The sequence below is a fragment of the Panicum virgatum genome, chromosome 8N, assembly GCF_016808335.1.
Source record: "Panicum virgatum strain AP13 chromosome 8N, P.virgatum_v5, whole genome shotgun sequence".
In the NCBI taxonomy this organism is placed as follows: Eukaryota; Viridiplantae; Streptophyta; class Magnoliopsida; order Poales; family Poaceae; genus Panicum; species Panicum virgatum.
Window position 1 is genome coordinate 31,942,117 of NC_053152.1, and position 15,457 is coordinate 31,957,573.

The 15,457-nt window shown below is 47.5% G+C and overlaps 1 protein-coding gene across 1 annotated transcript; it reads left to right on the forward strand.

Moving 5' to 3' along the window:
• The first annotated feature begins 6,432 nt into the window (after positions 1–6,432).
• LOC120685299 lies at positions 6,433–15,307 on the forward strand. The gene is made up of 7 exons (XM_039967133.1): positions 6,433–6,616; positions 6,709–6,749; positions 7,070–7,127; positions 14,164–14,257; positions 14,664–14,748; positions 14,826–14,891; positions 14,985–15,307. The coding sequence occupies exons 1-7, from the start codon at positions 6,526–6,528 to the stop codon at positions 15,069–15,071; spliced, it is 522 nt and encodes a 173-aa protein (XP_039823067.1). The 5' UTR covers positions 6,433–6,525; the 3' UTR covers positions 15,072–15,307.
• Positions 15,308–15,457: the final 150 nt, after the last annotated feature.

Sequence of the window (15,457 nt, forward strand, 5' to 3'; positions counted from 1 at the left end):
TAGCTGGTCCTGGAGCTTGTCGTTTTCATGTTCTACAAGTCAAAGATTTGCCGGAGATACGCATCATGATGTTGTTCCTATGATCCATCCGCTTTCGTCTCACGCTGATTGGGATGGACAACGTAGCTTGAGAGTGTTTCTTGCTTAACCATTCCACTTGTAGTAGTAAACTAGATATGCCACAGTAAGCATGGCACTACTACAAAAAGATTTGTACCAACACCTCGAATTTTTTTAGGGGCGGATCAAGAGTAAAGTACATCACCAGTCCCTAAACTTGCACTGTTGTATCATCCCGCTCCCTAAACTCGCAAATTCCTATTTAGGTCCTCAAACTTATTCATTTGTGTCATCTTAGTCCCTAAACTTGTTCGGTTGTGTCATTCTGGTCCCTAAACTTGCAAATCACCCGTTTAAGTCCTTAGAATAGTTGATCTATGTCATCTCGATCCCTAAAATTGGTTTGAGTCTCATTTATATCAAAACAGGTCGATCTAAAAATTTTATGTAAAAATAATTTATAACTTTTTCATATAAACTCAAATGAAGACAAAATTTAGATCCAAATTGTAGCCCTCGACGCAATCTACAACTTTGTAGTTGAATTTTTTTTATGTAAAGTCATTTTTGTCCTAAAATTTAATTTTAAATTTGAAATTTCAAAATTTATATATATATAATAATATTTTGGGATCCTTAACATTTTTAATTAAAAACATTTCAACTATAAAATTGTAGATCGCGTCGAAAGCTACAATTTTAATATAAAGTTGTCTTCATTAGATTTTATATGTAATGGTCATGAATTATTTTTTGATATAAAGTTTATTGGATCATCCTGTTTTGACTCAGATGAGACTAAAAACTAAGTCTAAGGCTCGGGATTACACATCTTAACAAGTTTGAGGACCTAAACGGGTGGTTTGCAAGTTTAAGGACTAGGATGACACAGCCGAACAAGTTTAAGAATCTGAACGGTCGATTTACAAGTTTTTGGACCAGAATGACACAGTGGTACAAATTTAGGGACCGGTGACAAAATTTACTCTAGATTTGACACGTTGCTACAAATGGAGCGGAATTACTGTAGCAACAGACCCGCCCTTAAAATGCAAAAACAGCACGGCGAACGGTCCGGCCTAAGTGGGCGGACCATTGCTGGTTGGTTCGGACATCCGAACCTCACTGCAGAAGGTTCGGACGTCCGAATGTCTTTACACTGTAGAATGTAGTGAAGTTCGGACATCCGAACCCGTGAACCGTCCGCCAGCTATGGCCGGACCATCCATGGTGCAATTTTTTGAATGAAGTAAATTTTTGGAATAAAATTGAAAATTATTTGTAGGGGCGGGTGAGGGTGAGGTCTGCCCCTGGAAATACCATTTTTAAGGGCGGGTCAACCCATCACCCGCCCCTACAAATAATTTTAAAATTTATTGCAGAAATCTGTTTAATTCAAAAAAAATAGCAAAAAATATAAAAAAAGTGAAATTTATACCATAAGTCTATTGTGATCTATAGAACTAGAAAAAATAGTAAAAGTATATTTCGCTGTACATAGTAATTATGAGTGTGCAACCACAAAGTGAGTCATGAGTTATATGAGAGAGTAGAGTGAGTGAGTCATATATTATGGTTTCACACTCTTAACCATTATATACCCAAAAATATAGTTTTGATATTTTTTTGTTAAAATCTACATGTCATAATAGGCTTATGACAAAAATTTCACATTTTTTGAAGTATTTTGCTATTCTAATGAATTAAACAATTTTTCAAAATAAATTGAAAACTAATTGTAGGGGCGGGTGGGGCCCCACCCGCCCCAACTAATCCATTTTGAGGGACACTCAAATTAGATTTTGGTATTTTTCCTAAATTATACGGGACGCAATAAGTTTCTTGTAAAAAATTCATATTTTTTTTGAAGTGTTTTGCTATTTTTTTGAATTAAATGATTTTTCAGTATTTTTAACGGACCGTCCAGTAACCTAAGGCCTAAGACAGACTGTTCACCGTTCAAAAAGTTCGGAAGTCCGAATGCCTGCACGTCCAAACAATTCGGACCTCCGAACTTTTTAAATGACGAACTGTCCGCCCGTTTATGACGAACGGTCCGCCTGTGGTTCACACCATCGATTTGCACCTAAAAATTGCATCCACGTCATTGATCTGCAAGGGGGGTCGCAGCCACGGCCTTTCAGCTGCACAACCTCTCCCTCACAGCCTTTCCACTTATCTCCTTCCAGCCGCACGATCTTTCCTCTTATCTCCTTCCAGCCGCACAGCCTTTACTCTTCTCCTTAATCCTCTCTCTCTCACGGTCCCACATTCTCCCTCATCTCTCTTTAGGACCTGGCATGGCGAGGGCGCCGGGGTGTTCGCGGCCACACCCGTCCAGGCGCTGTCCGGGCGGGCACGGCCCTGGTGGGCCGCCGTGGCACAGGCCGAGGCTCAGAAGGCAGGCGCCCACTTGGGGGACCTTGAGGTGCGGCTCCCAAAGCACCAAGGTGTAGCTGCTCCCGCCATCATGGCTCCTTGCAGCGCCACCCCCTCCCCTCCCTTGCGGTGGCGCGGGCCCCAGGTGAGTGGATGCGCATCCTCCATTTTCTCTGGATTTTGATTTTGCCTCTAATGCTTTTGTGCAGATCGGTAATATCAAGGTGGATGTCAATCATGCAGACGCAAGACCGATAGTTTTTGGTAAATTGGTCCATCCTTCTGTCCAGAAGCCGATCATAGATAATGATCATGAAGCCAGCAGCTACACTACAACATCAAGTTACTTTCAACCGAGGTGGTGTCGTCCAGAATTGACTCGTACTCAAAAGAGGAAGTTGCAGCGCCTACGTGCTTAGAAGAAGAAAGAGCAAGAGTTCGAGAAGCTGAAGGACAAAAAGTTCAACCAATGCAGACCCTTGGTCCCTCAGGGCAAAGTATGGAGGGTCAAAGCAGCTAACCAGCCAGTGTGACCGGTCAGACCTCCTCAAGTGGCCGGTCTGACCGGTACAACCGACCAGTCTAACTGCTTAGAGTAACAATATGGAGCTCAATGCCCGTTTCGGGTCCTTGCAGTGGAGAAACGCCGCTAACATTCACGGTACAAAGCAATGAGGAGCTAGTGGATTATGAGGCTACACCAAGAACGCAACAATATGGAGCTCAACAACATTTTAGTGCTCTGGGGGGCACAATATTGGCAAATGATAATTTACCACATAAATTTTCTATTCAATAGATTAGTTTGCAAAGGATGCTTAAGGTTTTGACTATATTTTGTTTTGAGATTTTGAGTTGTTTGAAAGATTTAACATCAGTAAATAAAGTCAAATTAGAAGTTTTTTTCGATTCGAGCTAGAAAATTGGCAAACTTTTAGTAATGAGGCATGTTGAGCCTCTTACTTGCAAGAAAGATTTGCAAAAAATTTCTAGGCAAGATGAATTTATTGAGAAGATTTATATCCAATTTGTCATGAAATATTAATGCTCTTACTCCTATTCTTCGACTAAAGAATGAAACCGAATTTGCTTGGGGGGCAAAACGGCGAGAGGCATTTGAAAAGATTAAGAAATGTTTGTCTTCACCACTGGTACTGAAGGCACCTAGGAGAGAGGTTCCTTTCGAGCTTTATGTGGTGGCATGAGATAAAGTTATTGGGGCTGTTTTGACTCAAGAAACTGAATTATTGATGCGGAGCATATTATCACCTACATAAGCCGGCGACTTATTGATGCGGAGACAAGGTATTTATTTCTTTATTATACTTGTACCAAATCGATATATTATCTACTATCTAGTACTTACATAGTAGTATGTCAAACCGATGTGATCAAGCATATGTTACACAAGGCTTATGCTTTAATTGAATATGATTTTGCTTGTGATTTTTCCTTGAAATCTATGGGAGGCCAATTTGATACATTAATGATGAGCATGTTTTAGAAGTCGGCTATGTTACTTGCACACTATGGAAGATATACTTTGATGGATCAGTTTGTGAAGATGGAAGGGGAATTGGTGATGTTCTTATTTCTCCAAATGGTGTTGTTTTTGAGTTCTCAAACCAATTGAAAGAATATTGAACAAATAATTAAGTCGAGTATGAAGCACTTCTATTTGATTTGGAATTTTTGCAATCCATGGGCATGAAACACGTTGAAGCCTTTGGATATTCTCTTCTGGTAGTGCAGCAAGTATCTAAGGTATGCCAATGTTATAATGGTTCTCTAAATGCATATCTTGATAGATGCCTTGATATTGTCTCTTCCTTTGATGAGTTTCTTATAAGACATATTCCAAGGGAAGAGAATGGACAGACTAACACTCAGACTTAGCAAGCATTTGGCTATAATGTCGTGAATAAATTCTTTAACATTCGAAAGGCGATGCGAGCAAAAGTCATGTTTCAGGTTCTAGACGAACCGATCCGACCGGTTGAAGCAACCGGTCTGACCGCCCAGACTAGTCTGACCAGTCCAGAGACCGGTCTGACCAGTGAATCTGCTGATAACACCAATTCGGCTGCGAGAGATGATTCAATCATCAAGGCCGAAGATCAGAATTGGAGGGTTCCTCTTATTTTTTATTTAAAAAATTCTGGTCGTGGTGCAGAGAAGAATACTTGGCGTATGGCTTTTAAATAAATTTTGATTGATAATGAGCTCTATAGTCGAACCGCCGAAGATTTATTTTTCAAATGTTTAGACTTGGATCAGACTAGAGTGGCCATGAGGAAAGTTCATAAAAGCATTTGTGATACACATCAACTGGCACCCAAGATGAGGTTGTCGTTTAGAAGAACTAGTTTGTATTAGCCTACCATGATGTATGATTGTTTTGAGTAGTATTAGGGGTGTGAAGAATGTCAGCATTTTGGTGATTTACAATTGGTGCCCGCTACATTGATGCATCCTATTATCAAATCATGGTCGTTCCGAGGTTGAGGATTGAATTTCATTGGTTAGACTAATCCTACATCTTCAAAGTGGCATCGCTTCGTGTTAGTTGCTACAGATTATTTTACTAAATGAACTGAAGAGTTCCATTGAAGAACCTGATTCGCAGCTGAGGTAATATATACTCAGACTTGTCTCACTTACACAAGATGACATGGCTGATATACAATATCGTCCTTGAAAACGAGACATGATTGGTGCGCAGGTGCCTCTCGTTGTTTAAGTGCAGATTTGGGCTTTGAGAGATCTTTCTTGGTACGCAAGCTTTACCAAGAAACAGGAGGCATATGTTTGACACCCAAAACTGACATAATTCAGGGTTGCTGAACAATCTGGGCAAACCGATCAGATCGGTTGTGGAAACCAGTCAAACCGGTCAGGAATACATTGCTAAACCTTCAATTGGACTGCACCATCACGTAGATTTTGTTGAGACGATCAAAATTCATATGTAGAATGTTCAATTTGTAGTCCAGATGAGGAAATTATGCCTCCAAAAAATTTGCATGCTAGTCTGACTGGTCAGACCAGTCCAGGGGCGGTCAACTTGGTTGGGAGACTGGTCAAACCGATCCGAAACGCTCAATCCAAGTTAGGAGTTGTATTTTGACACGGAATTTGTTAGGATTTCAACTCTTAATAGGTACAGACCTCCCCATTCTATATATATGAAGGGTCACCGCCAATTGAGGGTAATCTCAATCGATTCAACAACTCGTACCTTTTTTTTATCTCCAAACCCTAACTTTTTCAATCCCATCTATTGTTCTTCTTGCGTCTCTATGTCATCTGAGTGGCCTGTCGACCTCAGAGCAAACCTAGATCTTCAAGCTCCGATGGGGTCCCTCCCGAGCTTGAGGTTTTATGTTTTCGCGGCGTCCATGCTTGCACCAGTTTGACCGGTCTGCCCAGGACTTCGCTGGTGTTGATCGTTTTGACGATTTTGTTGCGCGTTCTAGTGCATTCGAGTGTGTGACTAAATTTTACGTCAACACATCGATAGATGTTGTATCAGTATCAAAGTACCGGTCCGCTTTTTATCCCGATAGAGGGAAGGGGACGCTAGATAAAAGGATTCATGTGTCATTGATTGATGACGTACCAAAAGTCAATGTACCATAGCAACCGTTTATTTTTTATAAGTAGGTGAAGATATTGCAACAAGAATTATATTAGTGATGTCCTCACCTTAATTCTTGCGTCCAACTCCGAAATGGACTTGTATTTCTGATTGGAAGCGTATCTGTAACGGAATTATGGAAATGCACCGTCCCAAATTTTATCACAAAAATTTTGAGGCCTCAAAAAATTTCTTAGTGAACTTGAACTCATCGTATGGGCCTCAACCGGCATACGAAAGCTCAAATGTTAACCAAAACGGTGGCCCATATCCACACGGGCACACGGCCCATATAGTCCAAATTTATTTTTGCCCATTAAATGGGCGCCACTTCTTTTACCTAGAATAATCAACAAAATAAGAAAATCTGAAGACACGAGCACCACCAACACAAGACTAGTACAGAGTACAGACTACAGACTGCAGGAAGGGGGAGGCGGCCGGCGGACATGGCGCCGGCGGGCGGCGGCGACAGCATGATGACGAGGGAACAGCTGCTCCACCTCTTCTCCCGCTTCTCCTTCCTCACCTCCCTCCCCGGTCAGTCCCGGTCTTCCCCCAATTGCAGTTCGCTCCCCATCCCCGGCTCATCTGATTTTCTCTAATCTTTGTTCCTTACCCCCGCGCTCCAGAGGTCAAGCAGCGGATCGCCGACGCCGTCAGGGATAAGCAGGTGGGGTGCATGTGCCATTTGGGCGTCATTCCTCATCTTCAGCGCTCGTGGTGTTCCTTGGGAGGATGGGGGTTCTTTGGGGGTGGTTCTTGAAATGTTGGGTTCTGTGCTTGGCAAGCATCTTTCTTTGCCTGATTACGGCATTTCGCTCACACAGCTCGATTGTCTCGACTCTCAAGTCACTTCCAAATTTTAGTTTGGACTATGAAATGTGGGAAATTTTGTAGGGATTGTGCAGTTTGTTTAGCACAAATTTGCATGTGAAAGATTGGAAATTTATGTGCAAGTTACAATATGTGTGTGTTTTGCTGTGCCTGTAGGAGGCTGTTGCCGTGACCACAGAGATACAAGAGGAGATCCTTCGCGAGATGGGTGTAGGTATGCAAATTGCATTCGATCAGAACACCTTGTTGTCTGTGGGTTCTGTAGGCTGTAGCATTTAGACATGTGATTTATAATGATTGTGATGCAAATGAGAAGTATTAATGATTAAATTGAGAATAATGATGCACTTTTCTACTGTAAAAGAGAGGAACAGTGAAAATAGCAGCCTGGATCGTTAGCCCTATTGTCATATCTACAACTATTGATATCAAAATAGTGATGCTATTACATCAATTGATGCATGCGAATTTGGTACAGCCTCAAGTTTAGAGAACACCTACCTGGGCTTATACCTGGGTGCAGATCATGTGTGGAAACGTCCCTGGCCTAATGGGTTTGGCATTCCCTCTCTTTGAGGCCCCATGGTCGAAATTTTCTAGCAAATAGCACATATACCTTCCAATTTGGGTTTTTAGTAAATATAGTTTCTTTAGGCTGTAGCATTTATGACATGTGGTTTACAATGATAATGGTGCAGATGAGAAGTAGTGATCAGATTGAGAATGATTACACATTTATTTTGTGTAAAAGATATGAACTGTGAAAATAGCAACACTGTTGGTTCTGTTATCACTTCTACATCTATTGATATCATATCATGATGCCATATAACATTTGGTGACGTTTGCACATTTGGTAAATTGAGGGATTATGGAAATAACAGTGGTATTGTTCTTTTGACAATGTAGTATTGCAATAAGTGAATAATCAATCTCAAGTAAACTAGGGTAGAAGAAAATTTCAACTATTTATTGATACGGCGAGGCCGTGTAGGAGTGCGCAAGGGAGATTTCAGGAGCAGGGACGACTGAAGAAGAGAGCGGAGTGGATATCGGGGACGGGGCGAGGTCAGCTTGTCGCCGGCGAGGACACGTTCCTCGGCGGAGAACGAAGCCAGCTCGCACCCTGAACGGGAGAGCCTTTATTCTTCGATGCCCTGATACAAACTAATCGGCAAGCCTTTATAGAGTAGGCTTGCTTACGTGCCAATCTCCTAACAACTTAGCTACTAATCCTCCTAACAACCGAGCTAACAAATCCCTTGAATTGTAAACTAACTAACAGCTCCTCCCGAGAATATCTTTGCCAGGCGATCTAGCCACGCTGCTGTTGCGGCTTCTTGCGGCGCAGGTACTTGATGCCGACAAAGGCGTCAACAACACTTCCTTCCTCCCCGAGGAACAGTTCGTCCTCGAGCTGCCACTGAGGGTAAGTCTTGACAAAGTCCTCCAGCAGCTCCCATGTTGCGTCCGCGGCAGGGCGCCCAACCCAGTGCACCAGCAGCTGCTAGACGCCGCGGTTCAGGCAAGCGCGTAGCACTGTCTCAGGGGTTGGCAGAACACGGCTGTGCACCAGGGGCGGAAGCGCCGGCACAGCTGATGGCGGCGTCCCCTCGAACTTCTTGAGCAGCCCAACATGAAACACGTCATGGATCTTCGCATTTGCTGGGAGCTGTAGGCGATAGGCGACGGAGCCGATGCGCTCCAAGACTTGAAACGGCCCATAGAACCACTGGGATAGCTTGGACGGATGGCCGGACGTGATGCCGGACGCTGCGCGGTGGTGTAAGCGAAGCCAGACCCACTCGCCGACAGTGAACTCCACGGCGCGCCGGTTCTTGTTGTGCTGCGCCTTCATGATGTCTTGAGCGAGCAGGAGGCGCTCGCGAACACGTCATGGATCTTCGCATTTGCTGGGAGCTGTAGGTGATAGACGACGGAGCCGATGCGCTCCAAGACTTGAAACGGCCCATAGAACCACTGGGACAGCTTGGACGGATGGCCGGACGTGATGCCGGACGCTGCGCGGTGGTGTAAGCGAAGCCAGACCCACTCGCCGACAGTGAACTCCACGGCACGCCGGTTCTTGTTGTGCTGCGCCTTCATGATGTCTTGAGCGAGCAGGAGGCGCTCGCGGATCTCCCTGAGGAACTCGTCGCGGTCCTGGAGCTGGCGATCAACGGCAGCCACGCGCGCTGTCCCGGCAGTGTAGGGAACGAGTGGCGGGGGCGGCCGGCCGTAGACAACCTCGAATGGTGTGGCACGGAGGGCTGTCTGGTAGGACGAGTTGAAATAGAACTCCGCCCAGGGAAGCCACCGCAGCCAGGAGCGTGGACGGTCACCTGCCAAACACCGTAGGTACATCGCGATAGTACGGTTAGCCACCTTCGACTGCCCATCCGTCTGAGGGTGGAACGCGGAGCTCATCTGCAGCTTGACGTCAGCAAGGTGGAAGAGCTCGGCCCAAAAGTTGCTGGGGAAAACTGGGTCACGATCGCTGACGATGGACGTTGGGAACCCGTGGAGTCGTACGATGTCGGTGAAGAATGCCTGAGCAACTTGGAGAAGCGGTCCACCACCGTGAGCACGACAGATTTGCCACCGACCTTGGGAAACCCCTCGATGAAGTCCATGGAAATATCGCTCCAGACCTCCTGTGGCACCGGCAGAGGCTGGAGAAGGCCGGCGGGGTGCAGATGCTCGGACTTGTTCCGTTGGCAGATGGAGCATCCCCGGACGAACTTGCGGACGCGGCTGGTCATGTGGGGGTTGTAGAAGGAGGCACGTAACCTGTGAAGGGTCTTCTGCATACCTTCATGCCCCATGTCGTGAGCCTCAGCAAGGAGCCGTGGCCACAACAAGGAGTCATCTGGCACGTACACCTTGCCACGGAACAGCAGCATGCCGTCGGCCGCCGACCAACCTTCTGGAGCCATTCCTGCCGCGAGCTGGTCGAACAGCTCCCGGCCGCGGGGGTGGACGGCGAGTTCCGCCTTGAGCTCCTCGTATGCTGCGAACGCCGGCATGGACACGGCGTGAACCGGCAGGACCTCCTCATCGCGGTGGGACAGGGCATCTGCCGCGGCATTTTGCTTGCCCGACCTGTACTCCACCGTGATGTCATAGCCAAACAGCTTGGAGACCCAGGTGTGCTGTGGTATGGTGGTGAGGCGCTGGTCGAGGATGTACTTGAGGCTCCAGTGGTCGGTGCGGACTGTGAACGGCCGACCCCATAAGTACGGCCGCCAGTTCCGGACGGCCTTCACCAAGCCGATGAGCTCGCACTCATAGGTCGGCAGCTTGGCGTGTTGTGGCGCCACCGCCCGGCTGAAGAATGCCAACGCGCCGGCGCCCTAGTGCAGCACAGCACCGAACCCCGCCCCGAACGCGTCGCAGTCGACGATGAACCACTTGGAGAAGTCGGGCAGCTGGAGTAGCGGCGCAGACGTGAGTGCCTTCTTGAGGTCGAGGAAGGCGCGTTCGGCGTCGTCGGACCACCGGAACGCCTCCCACTTGAGGAGTGCCGTGAGCGGCTCCGCCACGGCGCCGTAGTTCGCGATGAATTTGCGGTAGTAGCCGGTCAACCCGAGGAAGCCGTGGAGCACCCGCACGGTCCGTGGGCGCGGCCAGGCCTCGACCGCTTCAATCTTGCTGGGGTCCATGGCCACACCCTGAGCCGTGACAATGTGGCCCAGGTAGGCCACCGACTCAGCACCGAAGGAGCACTTGGATTGCTTCGCGAACAGCTGGTGCGCCTGGAGCTGCTGGAGCACCGCCTTGACATGCTGCAAATGTTCTGCCCATGATGCACTATAAATCAATATGTCATCAAAAACACGAGTACAAAGCGGCGAAGAAAGGTCTTGAGGACGTCATTCATCAGCGCTTGGAAGGTGGACGGCGTGTTCGTCAAGCCGAATGCCATGACCAAGAACTCGAAGTGGCCATGGTGGGTGCGGAAGGCCGTCTTCTCGACATCGCCGGGGTGCATTCGCACCTGGTGGTATCCACTGTGCAAGTTGATCTTGCTGAAGAACCTCGCCCCCTTGAGCTCGTCGAAGAGCTCATCACTGACCAGGATGGGGAACTTGTCTTTTACCGTGCGCTCGTTGAGAGCCCGGTAATCGACACAGAAATGCCACGTCGCGTTCGGCTTCTTGGCGAGGAGCACCGGGGAGGAGAACAGCGACGTAGACTCCCGGATGATCCCCTGGGCGAGCATGTCCTCGCACTGGCGCTCCAGCTCGTCCTTGAGGATCTGGGGGTAGCGGTACGGCCGGACAGCGACCGGCGCCGTGCCCGGCAGGAGATGTACCCGATGGTCGTGGCGGCGCTGCGGCGGAAGGCCCCGTGGCGTGGCGAACACATCGGCGTACTGGGCGAGCAAGCTGTCGAGGACGTCGCGCGGAGTCGCCAGGGTGTTGACGCAGGGGCTAGGGCTGCCCACACCACGCCACACGATGCTGCGGCCATCCCGCCAGATGGCCATGGTGAGGTTGTTGAGGTCCCACGTGATCGGGCCAAGGGTGCAGAGCCACTGAACGCCCAAGATGACGTCGAAACTATCCAGCGAGACTGTGTAGCAGTCGACGTCGAAGGGGACGCCGTCGATGTCCACCGGTGTTGCGCGACAGACACCCTGGCTTGGCACACGGTCGCCGTTGGCGACCTTGACCGTCAACCCCGGATGCCGGGTCACAGCGAGCCCCAGGCGGCGGGCCACCTCGTCGTGGATGAAGGTGTGCGTAGAGCCGGTGTCGACGAGAGCGATCAGATCGACGCCGTGGACGCGAACCCAGAGCTTCATGGTGAACTGGGCATCGGGCGGCGTCGCGATGCCCGTGAGGGCAGCGAGTGAGACGCCCAGGTCTGCATCAGCGCTGGCAGACGCCTCCTCGTCAGAGATCTCCGAGAGGAACACGCCTTTGGCGGCGCATTTGTGGTCCTTGGTGAATTTCTCGGGGCAGAAGTAGCACTGCCCGCTCGCCCGCTTCTCAGCGATCTCCTCCGGCGAGAGGCGGCGGAACTGCGGACGCGGCTGGTCGTCGATCTTGGCCGCGCCCCTGGGCGCGGGGAGCGCCAGTGCATGGTGGCCAGGACTAGATGGCGTCCATGTCCGGGCCGGCGTGCGAGTGACCCCGGCTGCGGCCGCCTCGTGGCCGCGGCGCTCGTACGCGCGCGCTAGGCTCATGGCCATCTGGAGATTGTTGGGCCGCTACAATTCGACGTCGGAGGAGAGTGGTTGACCTAGGCCTGCAGTGAACAGATCGATCTGGTGTTGCATGGTTAGATCAGTGCAACGGCACAGGAGGGCAAGGAAGCGGCGCTGGTACTCATCGACCGAGCCAGAGCGGCGGAGGCTCGTCAGCTCGCCGAGGGAGTTGGAGCGGATGGGCGGCCCAAACCGGAGGTTGACGTACTCCACGAACCGCGCCCAGGATGGCACGTCGACGTCGCGCTCCAGCTGGAAGTACCACTCGGCCGCCACGCCGTCGAGGTGCAGCATCGCGGTCCAGACCTTCTCCTCCTCCATGGTGCGGTACCCCTGGAAGAAGTGTTCACACTTGTTGATCCACGGCAACGGGTCCGACTCGCCGTCGAAGTGTGGGAAGGTGAGCTTGGGGTGGCGCGGACGCCGCCAGTCGTCATTACAGAGACCGTGACGACCCCGACGAAAGCCGTCGCCGACGTCCGAGTCGTTGCCGCTACTACCGCCGTCGCCACCGCCGCCGCTGCGGCGCCGACCGTGGGTACGTTTGGGCGAGTGGAGGCCGTCATCCTGCACCTTCTCGTCGTCTTGGTCGCCTTGCTGGAACTTCTCGGTGCGGGCGATGCGACGGTCGTTGGCGTCGAGGCGGTTGTTCATCGTGGTCATTTGGGCGAGGAGGCGATCCAGTTTGGCGTCCACGGAGGCCAAACGATCGCCGTCAGGATCTCCGGTGCCGGCCATGGCGGGCGATGCACCCGTGCTGGTCTCTGATACCAGGTTGATACGGCGAGGCCGCGTAGGAGTGCGCAAGGGAGATTTCAGGAGCAGGGACGACTGAGGAAGAGAGCGGAGTGGATATCGGGGACGGGGCGAGGTCAGCTTGTCGCCGGCGAGGACACGTTCCTCGGCGGAGAACGAAGCCAGCTCGCACCTTGAACAGGAGAGCCTTTATTCTTCGATGCCCTGATACAAACTAATCGGCAAGCCTTTATAGAGCAGGCTTGCTTACGTGCCAATCTCCTAACAACTTAGCTACTAATCCTCCTAACAACCGAGCTAACAAATCCCTTGAATTGTAAACTAACTAACAGCTCCTCCCGAGAATATCTTTGCCAGGCTATCTAGCCACGCTGCTGTTGCGGCTTCTTGCGGCGCCGGTACTTGATGCCGACAAAGGCGTCAACAACATTTATACTACAAGAGACATAATATTTGGTGCTTAATAACAATGGGGGATATTTTTTTCATGTTATTTTTAAAGCAATTTACATTTTTTCCCTAAACAGATTTTACCAGTTTCAGGTCATGAATGAAAATGGTGTACTCATAACAGTAGCAAGATGCACAGCGCCCCCTGCATGTTCGATAAAAAATGGTAGTACCAATATAGATACATAGCAGTAGCAACACACAACCATACATAGCAGTAGCAGTGTTGAATAATAAAAGGCAGATTATGTTGAGTGAAAAGTTGGAATATGAATAATCTATCATTACTTTTTCAAAAAAAATCTATCATTCTTTTGAAGTTGCCAATGGTGAAAGAGAAATCATATATATTTATAGTTTCTATAATTGTCTTCAGAAATTGTTTTGTTTCAGGATGGGACTTCAGTAGATATTACCATTTTCATTAAGATTTCAATGAGAGATTCTTTTTTCACTCTGGTTAAATCGATATTTGGATCCCTGCGGTGCATGAAGGCACATCTTTCATGCGATCGTGATTAGCGAAGATCCAAATGTTGTAGAAGATTAATGCCTTTTACTCTTCCTGCTTTAACAAGCCAGGCAGACCTATTTTACTATGCTGTTTTTTTTGTTTTGTATCAAGTAATTTTGCTGAGTACTAGGTTTGTGTCAAGATTCAAGAATGTAATGCTTGCTGAAATTTAATAATCTAGATTTGTAGTTTTGTACTTCTGCAAAAGGATATAGTTTATTTTTTTCACATTTTAGAATTGCTTTTAAAATAACTGTACTCCTGTGTTGCCTTAATGTGGATATCATTGATTTCTGACATGTTATTTCTGAATGTCAGATCCAAGTTTTGGTATTGGTTGCCTAGGAAAGGTCAACCTTGTTTATGAAAATGACAAGGATTTGATGATTAAATTCTATCAGTTTGTTGCCAAGTGCTTTACTCCTATATATATAGGTCCAAAGTCAGTTGGAAATGGTATATTTAAGAAAACAAAGGGCTACAGATGACTGTTAAGAGTCAATAAAGCTTAGCATTTCCCTTTATCAGCTATCATAGTGCTGATGGGCACCATCCTGGTTTCTAACTCGTTTTGTATATTTTGAGTTGACCTTCCTAGTCTTGTAGTTACAATCATGCTTCAGTTATTAGTTTGTGTTTCCATAACATTTGAGAATAGGAGACGATCAACCCATTAAATGACTAACCTTCACATAGAACAAGATACATATGACAAGTTACATACTTTGTGGCAACACCTACTCTATTGCAGCAATATTTCCTGGAGTAAACTGTGGCTAAATACTTATATTTAGCTTTTTTGTCATTCTATTTGATAGGGAAGAGATGGCTATTGATGAAGCTGAGCTTGAACCTAGAGAAATGGCTGAAAAACTACATGCTCAACAAATACTACAAGAACAGGTGAAACAACACCTTCATTATGTTTGTGTTGTTTATAATGAAAGCTGCTAATTACATGTTTTGAGTTGTTCCTGCAGCAACTGAACATGCTAGTTGAAATGAGGAAATATAGCCCAGAGAGCCAATCTGTCATACTTCGGAATGTATGTGCAGCTTCCCTCATTCCCATTTCCCTTCCCTTAGATTCTAATTCAACAGAAGAAGTATATCTTTACTTTCCTGTAATCCATGTGCAGTTGCGGAAACAATGGGAGGAAGCTAATTTTGACATCAGCGCGTCGATCTTGAGTCCAAAGCAAATTCAAGAGACCATTCAGAAGTGATAATTTCCCAGCAGATCAGTAGTACCAGCCTTGTGGTTCGTTGATCCCGTGCTTGTGCATCTATCTTTGTAATCGCTAGAAAGTGGAAATAGTGATCAGTCTTGTCTATTTGATATCTGGTGATTGTAAATTGCATCTTAATAGTTGTAACTGTTACAAGTAACCTTGGAAAACATACTGATTTTGCAAAGACACTTCACAGGGATTGTAAAACATCCTGATTTTGCTAAAAAAAAGTTCTTCGGGATGCACTTTTGTTAATCCTTTGAGAGTAACACAAATATTGAAGCACATTAAAACTGTTGATTCTCACTTTTATTCAGGATAAGTTTCCTTTCATTTTTTAAGGAAGATAAATCTCTTTTGAGCTTTAAGAAAACAATACA